The 16551-nt window shown below is 57.0% G+C and overlaps 1 protein-coding gene across 1 annotated transcript in view; it reads right to left on the reverse strand.

The window, feature by feature from the left end:
* Window positions 1-8950: 8950 nt before the first annotated feature.
* BIN1 (bridging integrator 1) overlaps window positions 8951-16551 on the reverse strand; it is a 56893-nt gene continuing 49292 nt past the window's right edge. Inside the window, 5 exon segments of the mRNA XM_014482491.2 lie at window positions 8951-9587; window positions 11147-11248; window positions 11470-11580; window positions 11800-11868; window positions 12627-12734. Coding sequence (XP_014337977.2) covers window positions 9480-9587; window positions 11147-11248; window positions 11470-11580; window positions 11800-11868; window positions 12627-12734 — 498 coding nt within the window. The 3' untranslated portion in view covers window positions 8951-9479.

Raw genomic sequence — 16551 nt, forward strand, 5'->3', positions numbered from 1 at the left:
CCAGGCTGAGACTCATTGTGAAGACTTCCCACGGAAGCTAATTCCAGGGCCTTGGTGATGGCACAGGACAAACTTACGGAGGCCTGTAAATTAACAAACTTTCTTATTGCGCCTACATAAATAATCAGGTCAACCTGAATGAGGCCATAGTTTTGTGATCAAGGGGAGTTGGGGTTGATGATTATGGTCCTGGAGGAGAAGATAAGACTGTTTAAAAAATTGCCAGAAACTTTATTGCACAAATAAATACTTACTGATGGAATTATGGGTGTCACCCAGGGGGTTGTCTGATTATAAGGGGTGCATGCCCGTGACTAACCGTGGCTGCTGTTCTGGGGAGATTGAGTTAGCTTGTACAGGACAAACAGAGATACATGTGATTCCTGGTCCCAGGGCACGAGAATTTTGTCCAGGAGAGACTGAATCTCTGTGAATCTAGTGCCCACTGAAGCTACCTGGTAGCATCTCACCAGTTCCTTATTAACTGATTACATAAACTGTGTTGCTTTTTATTTGTCTGATATGCAAATATATATGTATATATGATTTTACCTCTTAAAAAATATTCTATAGAATATAGAAGTGTTATAACACTTCTTATTTCATGCAACAACCCTGCCAATTAAGGACTGTCATCGCTATTTCACAGGAAACAATCTGAGGCTCAAGGCAATGTCCTTCCATCAAGGCCACAGGCTTGGAGTCCGGAGCCAGGCTGGGAGCAGCCTGGCACCAGCTTGTGGGGGCCTGAAGGCCACCCAAACATCTGCCTTGTCAATGCCCTGGGCCCCTGCCCCTTCTGGAACCACCCTTTCCTTTGCTCCCAAGTGGAATGGCCCTCTGTTCCTTCCTACCTATTTTGAACATTTCAGACCCTGCCTCATCTTCACAGGGCTGAGGACTTGAGGGGAGACGGCCCTTTCCTCCAAGCTCTGTTCTCGGGACCTCCTGCTCCTGGATTTCCTCAAAGCAGACTTGACACACAAAAGGTTCAGAAGGAAAGGCAGGATTTTCAGCCCAGCGCACAGAACTAGAAGGGCTTCCAAGCTGGCTCAGTGCTAAAGAATCCGCCTGCCAATGCAGGAGACAAAGGAGATGTGGGTTTGATCCCTGGATCAGGAAGACCCCCTAAAGGAGGAAATGTCAACCCACTCCAGTATTCTTGCCTGGAAAATTCCATGGACCGAGGAGCCTGGCATGCTGCAGTCCGTTGGGGTGGCAAAGAGCAGACACGACTGAGCACACACACACAGAATTAGAAACTAATTGAATGCTAGTTTTCAGTGTATCACAGATGCAGGATTCGCTGCCAAGAATGTTCTTGCCGCTGGTTCTTGGGCCTGACTTCCCTCCGTCCTCGGGCCCCTCTCCCTGCAGACCCCTCCCCGCCTCTCTCCACCATCCCCTCCTGAAGGCTTGCCCCCCCATCCTCCTCCCCCACAGCAGAGGGAAAGCACTTCCTTGTGCAGAACAATTCACCTCTTTGTTTCTTTCCTTCAGCCTGTGAGTGAGGGGAGAAACCATGGTTAGACCCAAGCAAACCAAACATGATCTAAAGATGCTTTTTCCAACAAAGGACCTTTTTCCTCATTCAGAGGAATTTTTTGCTTTCTCTTAGTTTAATCATTTCCAACTGCTAACTGTAGACAAATTTTCTGATGGAAATTGTTTTCTTCCTATCACACAAAAACTGCAATTCCCCAAAAGAGGATAATCTTCCAACACAGAAAACTTCCACTCATGTTTCTGTGGTCTGAACATGCTCCCTGAGAGGAAATCCCAGAACATGCTGAACAAGTGTAGTCTTTTGTTGGAATAAGGACACATACACCAAATACACTCTTTTTTTTTCATTGCAGTATGGTTGATCCACAATGTGTGTTAGTTTCTACTGTATAGCAGTGGTTCATTATACATACATACATTCTTTTTTATATTATTTTCCTTCCTGTTTTATCTATATTTTTATATTTTATATCTATATTTTATATCTATATAGATATTTTATATCTATATTTTTATATCTATATTTTATCTATATTCAGAATACTGAATATAGTTCCCTGTGCTCCACAGTAGGACCTTGTTGTTGATCTTTTCTATATATCAGAGCTTGCATCTGCTAATCCCAAACTCCCAATCCATCCTTCCTCCCCCTCCCCCTTGGCAAAACCACAAATCTGTTCTCCGCATCCGTGAGTCTGATTCTGCAAAACACACTATTTTCAAAGATAAATGTTCACTTGGATGAACTGTTGGCTGAAAAAATTATGGACACACATCTTAAAATTCAATCTTTGCCTTAGGATCTCATGAGCTCTCAAGAAATCCTTGTGAACAAAATAGAGAAAGATTAGCAGATGAAGGGGGGTGTCAAAGAGGAGAAGCCAGCCTTTCGGAGGAGACCATCTGAGGAGCGTGGAGCTCTACAGGCAGCTGGCTTTGTTTTTGCTGTTGGTCATCTGCTAAGTTGGTCTGACTTTCTGTGACATCATGGACTGCAGCATACCAGACTTCCCTGTCCTTCACCAACTTCCGGAGCTCACTCAAACTCATGTCCATTGAGTAGGTGATGCCATCCAACCATCTCATCCTCTATCGTCCCCTTCTCCTCCTGCCTTCAATCTTTCCCAGCATTCAGGGTCTTTTCCAATGAGTCAGTTCTTTATATCAGGTGGCCAAAGTATTGGAGCTTCAGCTTCAGCATCAGTCCTTCCAATGAATATTCAGGGTTGATTTCCTTTAGGATTGACTGGTGGGGTTCAGAAATTTTATCACAACCTCCTGACTTAAATATGGAGGAGCTGGCTTCAAAGCCTCTAAGCAGAGGAGAGGAGGTCCCGTGAAGGTTCTGAGCAGATCGGAAGTTGCTTCCATCGCCCTGTCTGTCTATCGTCCTGGGTGCCAGGCATCACTCATGTTAGGACACAGGCTGACATGGACAGAAGTCAGCCACGGCAGGATCAGAGTCCACCAAGAGCTGAGACATCTCAGATGTGGTGACCAAGGCCACGAGGGAAATGTGGCCAAGAGAATCACCAGTCTGCTCTGGAGTTTTAAAAACCACAGATCAAAACAGGCAAAAATGAAACAGGTGGCCGGGCTAGGGGGGTGAGAGTATGACTCATTTATTCCAGGTTTACTAAACAATGAGCTGTGGCTTCTGCAATAGAAGATGTGGCAGTTGCTTGGCAGGCACTGAGCGGAGAGTGGGGAAGCCCAGCACTCTGAACGCCCCAGCCTAGACCTCGAGGCGAAGCCTCGGGCAGAGAAGCGGACAGTTCCACCCCCTACACATGGTGCAAGCGCCAAGGGCCCTGACGGACAGACGGGCAGGTGGGGTGGGGGCCGAAGCTCAGAGGAGGCAGTCAGCACCTAGGACTAGACACTCAGATGCTACAGGCTCAGCGTCGGTGGAGGGGGGTGGGAGAGCACATCTCTGCAGGGCACTGGGGCACAGCAGCGTGGAGCGGAGTTAACAGCCAGAGAGGCCAGGCACTTTGCCTGTGTTCCAGGGACAGCAAATTCAAAGCAGGGAGCTGAAGAAGATGGGGTGGAGAGATGGTCAGGAATCAGACCCTAAGGGACTGGGTGAGGGATTGGGTTTGTGGGAAAAATGGAGACCACCAGGGACTTTAAACAGGAGAGTGATTTGACCAGAAACGAACTCCTGAAAAATCGCACTGGCAGCCCTGGTCTGCTTCAGGCATCAACTAGAGACAGCAAGGTGGGCCAGGATGCTACCTGTCACGTTCCTGCAGGAGGAGGTGGCAGGCCTGAACTGGGGGCAGGGTAGGGAGGAAAGGGGTTTAGAGCTGTTTAAGAGGCCTGCAGGGGACCTGGTGACAGACACAGGAGCACCAAGCCACCAGAACCATCCTGGTAACAGAAGCCCCACCAACGCAATGGGCTTGCTTCATTACAAGCAAGGAGAGAGGCAAGGGTCCTTCTCTAATTTTTCTTTTTTTTTTTTCGGGTGTGCCTGTAGCCTGCAGGACCCTAGTTCCCTGACCAGGGATTGAGCCCGGTAAGATTGCCAAGTTCTAACCACTGGCCCACCAGGGAATTCCCAAGGGCCCTTCTCTTAAGAAGGCTTTGACTTTGGAGAGAAAAGATGCCCTCCCTCATCTCGTTGGCCAAAAGTATGTTGAAAGGCCACCCATAGCTGTAAGGCTGAGTGACTTCAGGGGAGTTAACTGGTACCCTGAACACAATCAGAGTTCAGTTGGGGAGGAAGAGCAGCTGAGTATCGGGTGAGGACCCTGCAATGTCTGGGATTGGACCGGCCCGGTTTAGAGATGCATAGCCATCGGGAAGGTGGGCAGTTAGACATCCGCACCTGAAGCTTGGGTACGGACACTGGCCTGAAGCCACAGAGTTGGGTTTGCCAGCTCACAGTGAAGGATGACCTGTAAGTTTCCCATCCCATTCTGCCCTGTAGACCCACTAGAGTAAGAATGGGGCATCCTATCAGGCTTCCAAAGGAGTAATTCCACTGCCTTGGCTCTCGGATGGTCTCTGTGTGTGAACCTTGACCCACCACGGGCTTATCACCTCCTCGTGGGAAGAGCTGGACCTTCTTCCTGGTCACCCCGGCAGTTCACACAAGGCAAGGCACAGGGATGTGAGTTGACAGAGCCTTTGCCCACCCTGAGATTCCAAGGCCTGGCATCCATATCTGCCCAGGGTGAGCTGACCTTGGCTGTCTGGGTACCAGAGAGGTCTCTTCCCCACTTCTCCCCACCAGCAGTCAGGATGCTCATCTGTAATCAGGGGTGTCCAGGAAGGCTCCTGTCCAGGAAGGGTGTCCTGGCTCACTGTTAGTTACCCTTGTCAGTTATACTGAGAAGGGCCTTCCTTCCCAGAGCCAGGCCTGGACAGGCAGCAGTGGCCCGCCTGTGCTCTCAGGCAGGCCCACAGCGGTGGCTCCCCAGACCCCCAGGGATGCAAGGGCAGGCCAGGCCAGGCCAGGCTCTCTTGCCTGCTCTTTCCATCGTCTCTGGCCTCACTGGCCACAAACGTTCTTTTTTTTTTTTTTAACTGGAGTAAAATTGTTTTACAATGTTGCATTAGTTTCTGCTGCACAAGGAAGTGAATTGGCCAGATGTATACACATACCGGCTCCCTCTAGCTCCTCCCTCCCCTTCATCCCCCTCATCTAGGTCATCCCAGAGCACCAAGCTGTGCTACACACCAGCTTCCCACTGTCTGTTTTACAGATAGCAGTGTATATATATGGAGAAGGCAATGGCACCCCACTCCAGTACTCTTGCCATGGACGGAGGAACCTGGTAGGCTGCAGTCCATGGGGTCGCTAAGAGTCAGACACGACTGAGCAACTTCACTTTCATTTTTCACTTTCATGCATTGGAGAAGGAAATGGCAACCCACTCCAGTGTTCTTGCCTGGAGAATCCCAGGGATGGGGGAGCCTGGTGGGCTGCCGTCTGTGGGGTCACACAGAGTGGGACACAACTGAAGTGACTTAGCAGCAGCAGCAGTGTATATACGTCAATCCTAATCCCTCAATCAGAGAAGGCAATGGCACCCCACTCCAGTGTTCTTGCCTGGAGAATCCCAGGGATGGGGGAGCCTGGTGGGCTGCCGTCTATGGGGTCACACAGAGTTGGACACGACTGAAGTGACTTAGCACAATCCCTCAATTCACCTCACCCCCTCTTCCCCCCACCACAAGTCCACAGGCCCACTCTCTACATCTGCGTCTCTATTTCTGCCCTGCTAATAGGGACCTAATTAAATTTAAGAGCTTCTGCACAGCAGAGGAAACCATAAACAAGACAAAAAGACAACCCTCAGAATGGGAGAAAATATTTGCAAATAAAGCAACTGACAAAGGATTAGTCTCTAAAATATACAAACAGCTCATGCAGCTCAATATCAAAACAATAAATATCCCCATCAAAAAAAAAAAAAATGGGCATAAGACCTAAACAGACATTTCTTCTTACAGGAAGGCATTTCCCAACTCCTCAGCATCCCATTCCCACAACACCTCCTCATCCCCCTCCACTGGATGCTATGGTTGGACCGCCCCGCCCAAGGGCTCTCCCCTCTCCCAAGTGCCCTCTTCTTGTCCCTGGCCCATCTCCACACCCCTGCCCCTCAGTCTGGCCTCTCTCCTGAGCTCCAGGCCCCTCCAATCCCACTGATCTGACCACCAGACTCACCCACGCTTCCGACTGCTTCCGTCTGAAGTGGGCCTCGGGTGCCTCAGCTCCCAGGGACCTCCAGCAAAGATGCCCCCTCCCATGTGAAGCCAGGTGGTGCAGACCCCCAGCCTCAAGTCTCCAAATGGCTGGCAAAGGTCACAGTATGCACTGTTTCCAGTGGCAGGACAGACAGGTCCTATCTCTGGGGCTGCAGGGGAGGGTCAGGTGAACATTACTCCTTGAATACGAACAGCCTTTCATGGGTTGTGTTTGCCAGTCACATGCTGACCTCATTGAGATCAGCCCGAGATAGACTGGATGGGGTGAATAAAAGCCAGGATCTCGCAAGTGTCAACTACTCTCTCTCTCTCTCTCTCACACACACACACACACATTCACACACACAGACACATTCACACAGTCACAGATTCACACACATATTCACAACACTCACACACACTTACACATTCATACACACACACACACACATTCACATTCACACACACATTCACACGCACACACCTGTGGTCTCCATCCAGGCACGTTTCCTGGGTCTCATGGGAAGCCACCACAGAGCGCACAGTCAGGGCTTTGAGCTCCCAAAATCCATCCCTCTTCTTGGAAGCTATATCCAGATTTTTTATTCGAGTGTCCTGTCTCCCCTAGCCCAGCCCCACTTCCATGTCCAGGCCATGGAAGTGGTCCACCCCAGAGGTCCCACCCCTGGTTCAGCACTGGGGACCTGACCCAGTTCAGGCCAATGAGACAAAGGAGATTTGCTGGGGGCTTCAGGGAAGGAAGTTCCCCCAAGAGCATCTCAGAGGGCCTGAGCTGCAGCCCAAGTGCCCAGCCACCTCGGACACTGAAGACAGCCAGTCGAGGCTTGCTGAGCCAACGAACCCGAAGTTCGGTCACAACATCCCTGCATAGTGAGAGCCTGGTGTTAGTGGTGGGGGAGGCTAGAGGTGTGAATACTTAAAAGTTCCAGAGGCAGGGCCAAGGCTCTGCAGGCCAGTGGAACCAAGGGGAGTAAGTCCAGCGTGGTTACCAAATCCAGCCAAGAATGAAGAGAAGGGGGCCAGCAGGCTGGACAGCGTCCAAGTCACTGTGGAAGGCCTGGGAGCTGGCTGGAGGGAAGTGTGGCTAGGAGGCCCTGAGATGGACCAGGGGCATCTGTGGCCTTGAGAATGGGGAGAGAACTCCAACAAGTGTGACCTGCCCACCTCTTAGCTCTCTTGGACTGACACACACCTGGAGATGTACCAGCTCCCACACTCGGTGCAGCTCAGACCTCTAGCCTGCTGGTTACTCAGTTGGGTAGGATCACCACACCAGGTCCTACCCCTGGAGCTCTCTCTGTAGAGCCGGCTCCCACCCCCCTCCCACAAGATGCTCCCTGCAAGCCCCACCTGTGACAGAGCAGGGCTCTCCCGGCGTAGTACCCCACCAGCTGATACATCTTTGAATCTCATCTTGTAAGAAACCTAATGTGAATATTTGCTACTGAATAAAAATTCCTCATCATGACATGAAAGTGAAGACTCTCATGTTGGCACCTTGGAGGCAGATCCCCCACATACCCTGGGGCACGGCGCCCCAGGTTTGGAAGCTCAGTGGAGATTGCTAGGTCTGGGCTTCAAGCTTGATTCCACCACCAATGAGCTGTGTGGCTTTGGGCAAGAAAATTAACCTGTCAACGTGGAAAGAAGGAAGGAAAGGAGGGAGGGAGGGAGGGAAGGAAAAGCTAAGTTTTCTAACAGGGACACCTAGAAATGAGCTCCCCACGCCCCCTTTCCTAACTGCTCTGCTCACAGGAATCCTGGCTGTCAGAGCCAACACTGTCAGCCACAGGACAAGGCAGAGCTCCAGCAGTAACAATGCTGCCACCTGAAACAAAGCTCAGGATAAATAAAACCAAGACTCTGACAGGCATCCCCCTTCACCTGCTTTTCCCACAGAACAGATTTATGCAGACATAAATCCCTGCCACTGGAAGCCCAGGCTGGCCCCCGGGCCCAAGAGCACAGCTCCATGACCCCCAGAAAGGACGCAGGCCGCTGCTGTGTGTGCAGCCCAGGCACCCCGATGGCGCTGGGGACCCGGGCTGCATGCTGGGAAGGGAGGCAGGTGGGGAGACAGGGAAGCTCGCCCATCATGCCCAGGCCTTCTTGCGCCTGGGGGCCAACTGTCCAGGTTTATCCCCGCCCCTCCTTGGGCCTGATGCCACATCTGTGAAATGCAGTCCTGGGACTGCCTCCTGAGTTCTCCCTGTTAAATAATGTTACTGAGGACAGCACCCAACAGCCTCCTTGGCACCCTTATCTGCCCTTCCTGTCACCTGGTCCCCATGCCCTGCACCCCAGCCAACCACCAGCGAAAACATCAGTGAATGGGGCTGAAGCCCAGGGGAACTCAAAAGGAAGTGGAGGTCACACGCCGGTGGGGGGTTGTCCAAGACATAGGGCCTGCCGGGTGGGCCGTCCCAGGACAAAAGCACAGATAACCACAGCTCCACTGCATGGCAGGCGGAAAGTGAAAGTTGCTCAGTCGTGTCCGACTCTTTGCGACCCCATGGACTATATAGTCCATGGAATTCTCTAGGCCAGAATACTGGAGTGGGCAGCCTTTCCCTTCTCCAGAGGATCTTCCCAACCCAGCGATCAAACCCAGGTCTCCTGCACTGCAGGCGGATTCTTTACCAGATGAGCCACAAGGTAAGCCCACGTGGCAGACGGAAATGGAGGGGAAAGAAAATAAACACACACGTTCTGAGCGCGTCTGTCAGCTTTTGTTGGTTTCGTTTTGTTTTGAACACTAAGATTTATTTTCAAACAGCACACAGACTCCTGCGGGGCTGGGCCAGGCCAGGCTAGGCTGGTGACTGGGCCCGAAGTCTCTGGAGACCCTGGACCCCACCCACGGCGGCTGCCAGGAAAGGAGAGCCTGGCCCAGGCGGCACGGCCCAAGCTTCAGGCAAGCGTGGTGGCTCGGTGGCCCCCAGGCCCCGTCCCGTGGCCGGCGGCGGTGACACCAGTGGGCGAGGGTGGGGGAGGCGGCCGGGAGCTCAACTAGGGAACACAGCAGCTTTAGGAACACTGGCGACTCTGTCGGACTCGCCGAAACCAGGCTCTTTGGAAAACAACCTCATCTTTGGGAGAACACCTCCTGGCTTAGGTCTCTCCTCTCAATTTCCCTTTTACTTCTCAAAAGTTTAAAAACAAAAACAAAAACAAAAAAGAAAGAAAGAAACACACATTTTTCGGGAGAAGGTGCTGTTCTTCACGCGCCCAGAGCTCCGCCAGCTGCACTCTCACTGTACTCGCTCGGTAAAGTTCTCAGGGAAGACGCCCCGGCATTTCTCCAGCTCCTTGTGCTGGTTCCAGTCACTCTCCTTCACGCCCATGAGCCAGCCTTCATCCTAAGGGGAAGTGAGCAAGGTTGCAGGGGGAGGAGGGCATTCACACCTACGGGCTGGGCCCTCCTTCTGCAGGCTGTTTCTCCTAGGCTGTCAGACTTAAAAGACTCAAACTGACACCTCCTACCCCAGGAGCCATCCCGGCCTTCAGCAGGCAGATTTAACTCTTTGTTGTTTGGTGAGTCCTCCTCACTGCAGAAAGACAGCTTGACTGCCGCACTGGTCCAAACGCCTCTAAACAACTCCCTCAGTCCCCACCACAGAGCTCCTCACTGGCTGGTGCCCACAGAGGACATCACCAAGGAGCATATCAGCTGTCCTTCCGGCCTTCTACAAACAATGCACTGACCACTTAAAAACTTCTAGAGTGACCTGAGGTGTTCCACCAAGCCCTCCAAGCTGAACCTGACCTTTGCTTTAATATTGACCCCTCACAGGGATCATCCATTCAAGCCCTGACAAGCCTTGACCCTGGGCCTGCGGTGACCACACACCCTGCCTGAAGCCAAGGCCATTGCTGCCCCTGCAGCTGGGCCATCCCTGGGACCTACCCACATGATTTCCTGCCTTGTCTGACACCCTATGTGGGTCCTACGTGAGCCGTGTCTACCATCACAGACGGCTCCCGCTGTGTGCTAGGGGACCAAGACTCTGCTCCTGAGAACCCCACCCAGCCCAGGGCTGGCCCATCAGGGAGATCAGCGGAGACCTGGGGCTTTAGGAGAAGTAACTAATTCAGCACCAGGCCCAGGAAAGCCTTCTTATTCAAACCTCCCAGCCCACGGTGGGCTCAAAAAGTACCTAGTAGCCTCAAGTTCCAGCCCAGGACGCCCCAGCCAGACTGGCCTCAATCCACACCCGGCCCTCCTCCCCGACTCAGTCACTCTGATAATTAGATCACACAGACGTGTTGACGACTAAAAGCTTAGGAATCCCGCCAGGTCTGCTCCGCACCATCGCTGCCACCTGGATATTCACATGGGCACCCGCACGGCACCATCAATGCCCCACAATCAAGGGCTCCTGCTGAGGGACCCACTCTGAGGACATTCACTAACAAAGCAAGGCCGCAGCAGAAGCGTCTGGGATGCTTCGGAGTGAGGACCAGCTGGGGACAGGGCTGGAGACTCAGGGGTCTCTCCCTGTGGGCAGGGACGTGTGCGGTCCTTGTAGACAGGGCAGGGCCAGCCTGGGGGGTGGCACCCAGGACCAGTGGGAGGCTGTAGAGCAGGCTGGGGGGTGGGGGAGGCCCATGGAGAGGCAGCCAGGGGTCCTGTCCTGGATGAGAGAGACCGCGGAGGGGCAGGGAAGGGAGAAGATGACGAAGGAACTGAGATGCAGAGAGCCCAGGGGAAGGCAGACCGAGCCTGAGGAGAGGAGGAAGCAGGAAGCAGGAAGTGAGAGACTGAGGTGGGAAGAAGAGTGAACAGCCAAGGGGAGCCCTGAGGGCCGCAGGGATGGAAGGGAAGGAAATGCTCGGTGGTGGGCAGAGGCCACGGATTGGCAGGCGGGGCTCTGCTGCCCCCTGCTGGCCGCCGTGCCTCCCACAGAGCCGGCCTCACCTGCTCCTCCGGGTTCTGGAAGGGGATCACCAGCACCACATCCCCAGCCTTGAGCTGCAGCTCATCCGTGTCAGTGGCCGTGTAGTCGTGCTGGGCCTGCACCTGCAGAGGGTGGGGGAGAGCTGACACCCCCTCCCTCAGCGACCTTTGCCCCCCCTGCAGTCCCATGGGCACCGGGAGCAAGTGAACGCAGCAGGAACTGGGCTGGGACACCACCTCACACCTGGGGAGCGGGGGGTCGGGGGGGAGAGGCGTGGGGTGGGCATGGGCCACCCCCATAGCCCAGGGCCCAAGGAGATCGTAGGTCAGCAGGCCAGACTCACCTTGAACATGAACCCCGGGGGCAGGTCCAGACGTCCTGCCCCACTGCCGCTCTCCACCGTGCCATTCACTGTTGCCGAGAAGGTCTCCACGACCACCGCGGGCAGAGAGCTCTGGCGGGGGAGGAGAGTAGGTCAGTGACGCGGGGAGGGGGTCCCGGAGGGCGGGCCGCGCCGGCAGAGGAGGGGGGGTGTCTGTGCCTGACGCCAGGCCAGCGGGCCTCCAGGTTCCTCGACAGGAACTGTGACCTGGACCAGCACAGAGCAAGACACGGGCTAGGGAGCCGCGAGTGGCGGGGAGGAATCACAGGGCCTGGGTCCCTGGCATCTTACGGAGGCTGCTTCACTTGCGGTCGTCTCCCCAGGCTCCTGGGCTCCAGCCGCCTCCGAGGCCTCCGCTGGCTGCAACATAAATGCCACGTGGGGTCAGACGCAAGACAGGGTGTGCCGGCCAGAACAAGGAGACGTTGCAGAGGGCCAGCGCCTCTGTCCAGTGCAGGGAGCCCCGGAAGGAAAGGCCCTGGGCGTGGGGAGCAGCTGGAGAAGGCGCTGGCAGGCACACAGACCCCGACCCCAAAGTGAGGAGCTGCTGAGAAGCCCAGCACAGGCCCCTGGGCCCCCCTCACAGGCTCTGCCTTCTAAGCCCAAACCCTGGTCGAGCCTCGGCTTCCTTCTTCCCACCTGCTCAGCCCCATTGGCCCCTCACAGGTGGCTCCCACGGTGAGGGCCCAGGCAGGGCACCGCGGACGCTGCTTGGCTGCAGTCGGGCCGAGCTGGGTCTGCCCTGAGACTCAGCCACGTCTGAGCTCTGGGAGCAATCACTCAACCCTCCTGGCCCCCAGGAGGCAATGTCTAGGTTAGGCTGAAGATTCAAGGAGAATTCTAGAAAGTGCCCACTGTAAACCAGGAGGTCATCTCAACACACCTCCCTCCCACCGCGGGGGCCCTGAGCTGGGAGGCTGGTGCTGGCCAGCAGACGAGGGCTGAGCGGATCTGGCCCCTCCGGCACGAGTGACAGACAAGCCCTGTGCAGGGGCCTCCTGGCTAAAGGCTCACCCTCAGTCCCACCGTGACCCCTCCTGTGCCCCTTCCTCCGGCCTCTTCCTCCATGCTACACCCCCAAGAGGCAGGGAGGGTGGGGGCGCTGACAGGGCACTTACTTGGGCAGGCCCCGGCTCGGCCGTCTGGCTGGGCCAGGCCACAGCAAAGGTGCCCTCGGCAGCGCTGGGCTCCCCGGAAGGCAAGCTGCCGGCTGGACTCTCTGTGGGCTAGTGACGGGCCAGCGCGGGGAACGGGGAGGGAGGGCCGGGGCGGCAGGGGGAGGTGTCGGGCGGGGCAGGAGACAAGAGAAGAAGGTGGTGAGCCGCCAGCATGGGCCAGCTGAGTGCCCAGAGGGCAGGGAGGTGTGGATGCCGCAGTAGCGCAGCTCCTGCCAGGGAAGCGGCGCTGCCCGCCGCGCCAGACTTCCTCGGGCCTCCTCCGGTGGAGCTTCGCAAGCCCCAGGCCTGGGCTGCCCGCCTTCACGCCAGCCCCTCCTGCTCCTGCAGGAGCTCCATCGCCGGCTGCGGGGCGTCCCCTGCCCCCCGAGTCTCCGTCCCTGAGCCCCCAGGTGACGGCGGCTCCCGGTCCAGCCTCAGGCCGCTTGTCCTGCTCCTCGAGTCGCCACCCCTCTCTCCTGTGTCCCACCAGCTCGCTAGTCCCACTGCCCTAAGGGGCCTCTGCTGACAGAAAACCCCTCCACCCCGAGGTCCCCCTGCTCCCCAGACCTGGGCCCAGTACAGGGACACCCCATCCACCCTGGGGACCAGCCGGTCACTGTCTAGGGCCATTCACAGCCCCTGAAAACTGGGCTGCACCCTGGGGAACTCTTCAGAGGCTGAACTGAGGAGCCCTGTCCCAAAGGGCCTGGCTGAAGGCGCAGGGTCCCTAACAGCGGGAGGCGCGGCCGTGCGTGCCCGTACACCTGTGAACGGTGCGGCACGCGGTGGGCGGGGCCGCACACACAGCACAGCGGCTCCCCTGCGGGGCGGGCACAGCGCCAGCACAGCTTACCTCCCAGAGGTCCCATGGAATCGACTGAGCGCAGAGAGGGGAGAAGGACAGTTAGCACGGAGGTTAGAGACAGGCAGGCAAACAGTCCCCAGGCCCACCCCAGGCCCACCCCAGGGCCCTCGAGCCCAATAGGTGTGGGACAGAGCAGAACTAGGCTCTGAGGCCTCCAGAGGACCGAGTCCTGGACACCTTCAGGAGACCGAGACCACAGGCCAGGGCACACCCACATCCAGGGCTGCCACCGGGAGAGGAACGGGGTGCTCAGATGGATGGACTATGTGAGCTGCCAGTCAGGTATGCAGCTGACCTCCTGAGGGGTCTCTCATTGACCTGTGGTCAGGACCAAGGGAAGTGACAAGAGTGGGGACCAGGGCTCCAGGGGAAGGCAGGTGAGTGGGAGGAGAGCCAGGGACCCCAAAACCCCCAAAGGAGGTTGGTGGGCAGACATGAACCCAGGCCCCGGTGCCCAGAGGCCAGTGGGCCCGTGGGCGGTGGTGGGCTCACACCAACCTGACCAGAGGGCGTGGGCGCCTTCACAGGGCTTGCCACAGGCGGGAGGGGGTCAAAGTCCAGGTCCAGCAGACTGGCCTGCTCCGAGAAAGGCCCCGGGGCCTCAAACTTGGCAGCAGTGGCAGAGAGGAAGGCGGTTAGTGACGGGCAGCAAGCGCTCAGCCAGGACGCGCACAGCAGGCTCCTCTCCCAGGCATACCCACTGACACAAGGGAGGCCCGTCCCACACACCTGGCACCGGCCCCACCCTCACAAGGACACACCTGGGGCCAGCTCAGCCCTCAGCCGGGCAGCCACCCCCAGACCAATGCCCAGCCTCCAACGCTCTCCGTCCCACGGGCCGAGAAGATGTCCCAGTGTGCGCGCCCAACAACTCCCCTGATCTCGTGTTCCTTCCAGCAGCGGCCCAGCCACGGTGCGGCCTGGACAAGACCACACAGCGACAAGACCACGCAGCCCCTCTGGCTCAGAGGAGCCCTGCACAGGCACGGGCTGTCCCAGATGGACAGGTGGTCCCTCAGTGACCCCCACCCCCAGCCAGTTCAGGGCCGACCGAGCCAGCACACCGTGCCCGGGAGCCCCATCGTAAACACAGGGGTCCCCAACATTGGAGCACCCGTGTTCACAGTGCAGGGCCCTCTCCAGTCACCCCACGGTCCCTTCAGCGGGGCTGAGCGCAGCCCAGGGATGTGCATGGAGCAGGCACGGCCCCCAGGAGACCGCAGCGCAGTGGCACTGCCACTGTGAGAAGCCAGCTGCTTAGTAAGCGGGGCCATACGACCACGGAAGACATCTTCCCAGAGCCGGCCCCGGTCCAGTGGACACACCGCCTCCCTACGAGGATGGCTTGCTCAACTGCATCCTCGTCTCATACCAGGGGCTTACCCCGGGACCAGGAGTACTCTGCCTGCCCTGCCTTGGCCCAGGGTGCGGTCCTTAAAGCAGAGCTGAAAGGGCCACAGCCCCACAAGCCCAGGGCAGCCAGCTCCCTCCCTACCCCCTTGATGGTGCCCAGAACTGATGGGACTTGCCCTCCAGCCCAAGGCACCAGAGATCCTCCATTCAGAAGGGCCCAAGACCTGGGAGAAGGCAATGGCACCCCACTCCAGTACTCTTGCCTGGAAAATCCCATGGACCGAGGAGCCTGGCAGGCTGCAGTCCATGGGGTCGCTAAGAGTCGGACACGACTGAGCGACTTCACTTTCACTTTTCTCTCTCACGCATTGAAGGAAATGGCAACCCACTCCAGTGTTCTTGCCTGGAGAATCCCAGGGGTGGGGGAGCCTGGTAGGCTGCCGTCTATGGGGTCGCACAGAGTCGGACACGACTGAAGCGACTTAGCAGCAGCAGCAAGACCATGGGCAGGGCACTCCTGGAGGGCCTTCCCAGCTGAGCTGTGGCCTGTCCAGGGAGGCCAAGACCAGGGTCCTGAGAAGGACTGGAGTTGCCAATCCACAGCTCAGGGGACAAGGGGCTGAGCTCAGAGACGTCACACCAAGCGGACTCACTCCCGCCCCACGGTCACCCCCAGCCACAAGGCTCTCCTTTAGGTCAAGCCCTGTCCAGTGAGCCCGGAAGGAAGGTCACCGCTGTCTCTCTAGCATCAGTCCAAGACACTGTGGAGGCTGAGCTCTGGGTGCCCTCCGGCCAGGGACAGGTAGCATTTCTCTCCCCAGGGTCGCCCCACAGCCCACCCTCGCTCAGAAGTCAGCCAAGCCCAGACAGAAGCCCCTCAGATTCCGAGTGGACAGGGTCACCAGGCTGAAGGCAGGCTGCATCTTCTCTGCCCCACCTCCCAGCATTTCAGCCTTCCCCACGCAGGCTGGGAGCCTTCCCCTGAGCATAGGGACACAGGCTACTCAGCCCTGGCCAGCAGAGCAGCCTAGTCAGCACAGCATCATGGATGGACCAGTCCACCCCACCCCAGGCAACAGAACCCATGGGGGCACTGCCCACCCCACCAGGCAGGGCCTCAGCTCCCAGGAGTGGGCAGAGAGACAGCAGGAGAGGCATGCAGGGACCGGGGGCAGGGCAGACCGCCTGGCTGCAGCTGAGGCCCACAGTTCCTAGCCGGTTCAGTGGGAACAACCCCTCCCAGAGAGGACTGAACACTGAGCCGGGCCAGTGGGTCAGCGGCTGGCTGCATTCTCTGTGTAGCATCTACCAGCCCTTACGTGCCCGAGGCGGAGGCAGGCTCCAGGCAGCGAGCACCCCAGCTGCAATCCGCCCGGAGGTCGTGGTTTCCCCAAGACCCCAGGAGCACCTTGAGCCAGTCTCAGCCGTACTCTGCAGAGGGGCTCCCGCCCTGGTCCCCAAGCCGAAGCACCACCCGCCTGCCCCCAGCCATCTGTATTGAAAGTTCCAAGCTTAATCCAAAGTCCTCCTGTGGGGGCTTGAAGCCCACTCGGCCACGGCCCCTTGTAGCAGGAAACGCTGTCCTGTGCTCCCAACTGCCTCTTCGGCCACATGCACACCCTCCAGTCCTCCCCTCCCCTCCAGGCCTCTGAGCTTGTGCAGAGGAAG

The sequence above is a fragment of the Bos mutus genome, chromosome 2 (genome assembly GCF_027580195.1).
Source record: "Bos mutus isolate GX-2022 chromosome 2, NWIPB_WYAK_1.1, whole genome shotgun sequence".
NCBI classification, from domain to species: Eukaryota; Metazoa; Chordata; class Mammalia; order Artiodactyla; family Bovidae; genus Bos; species Bos mutus.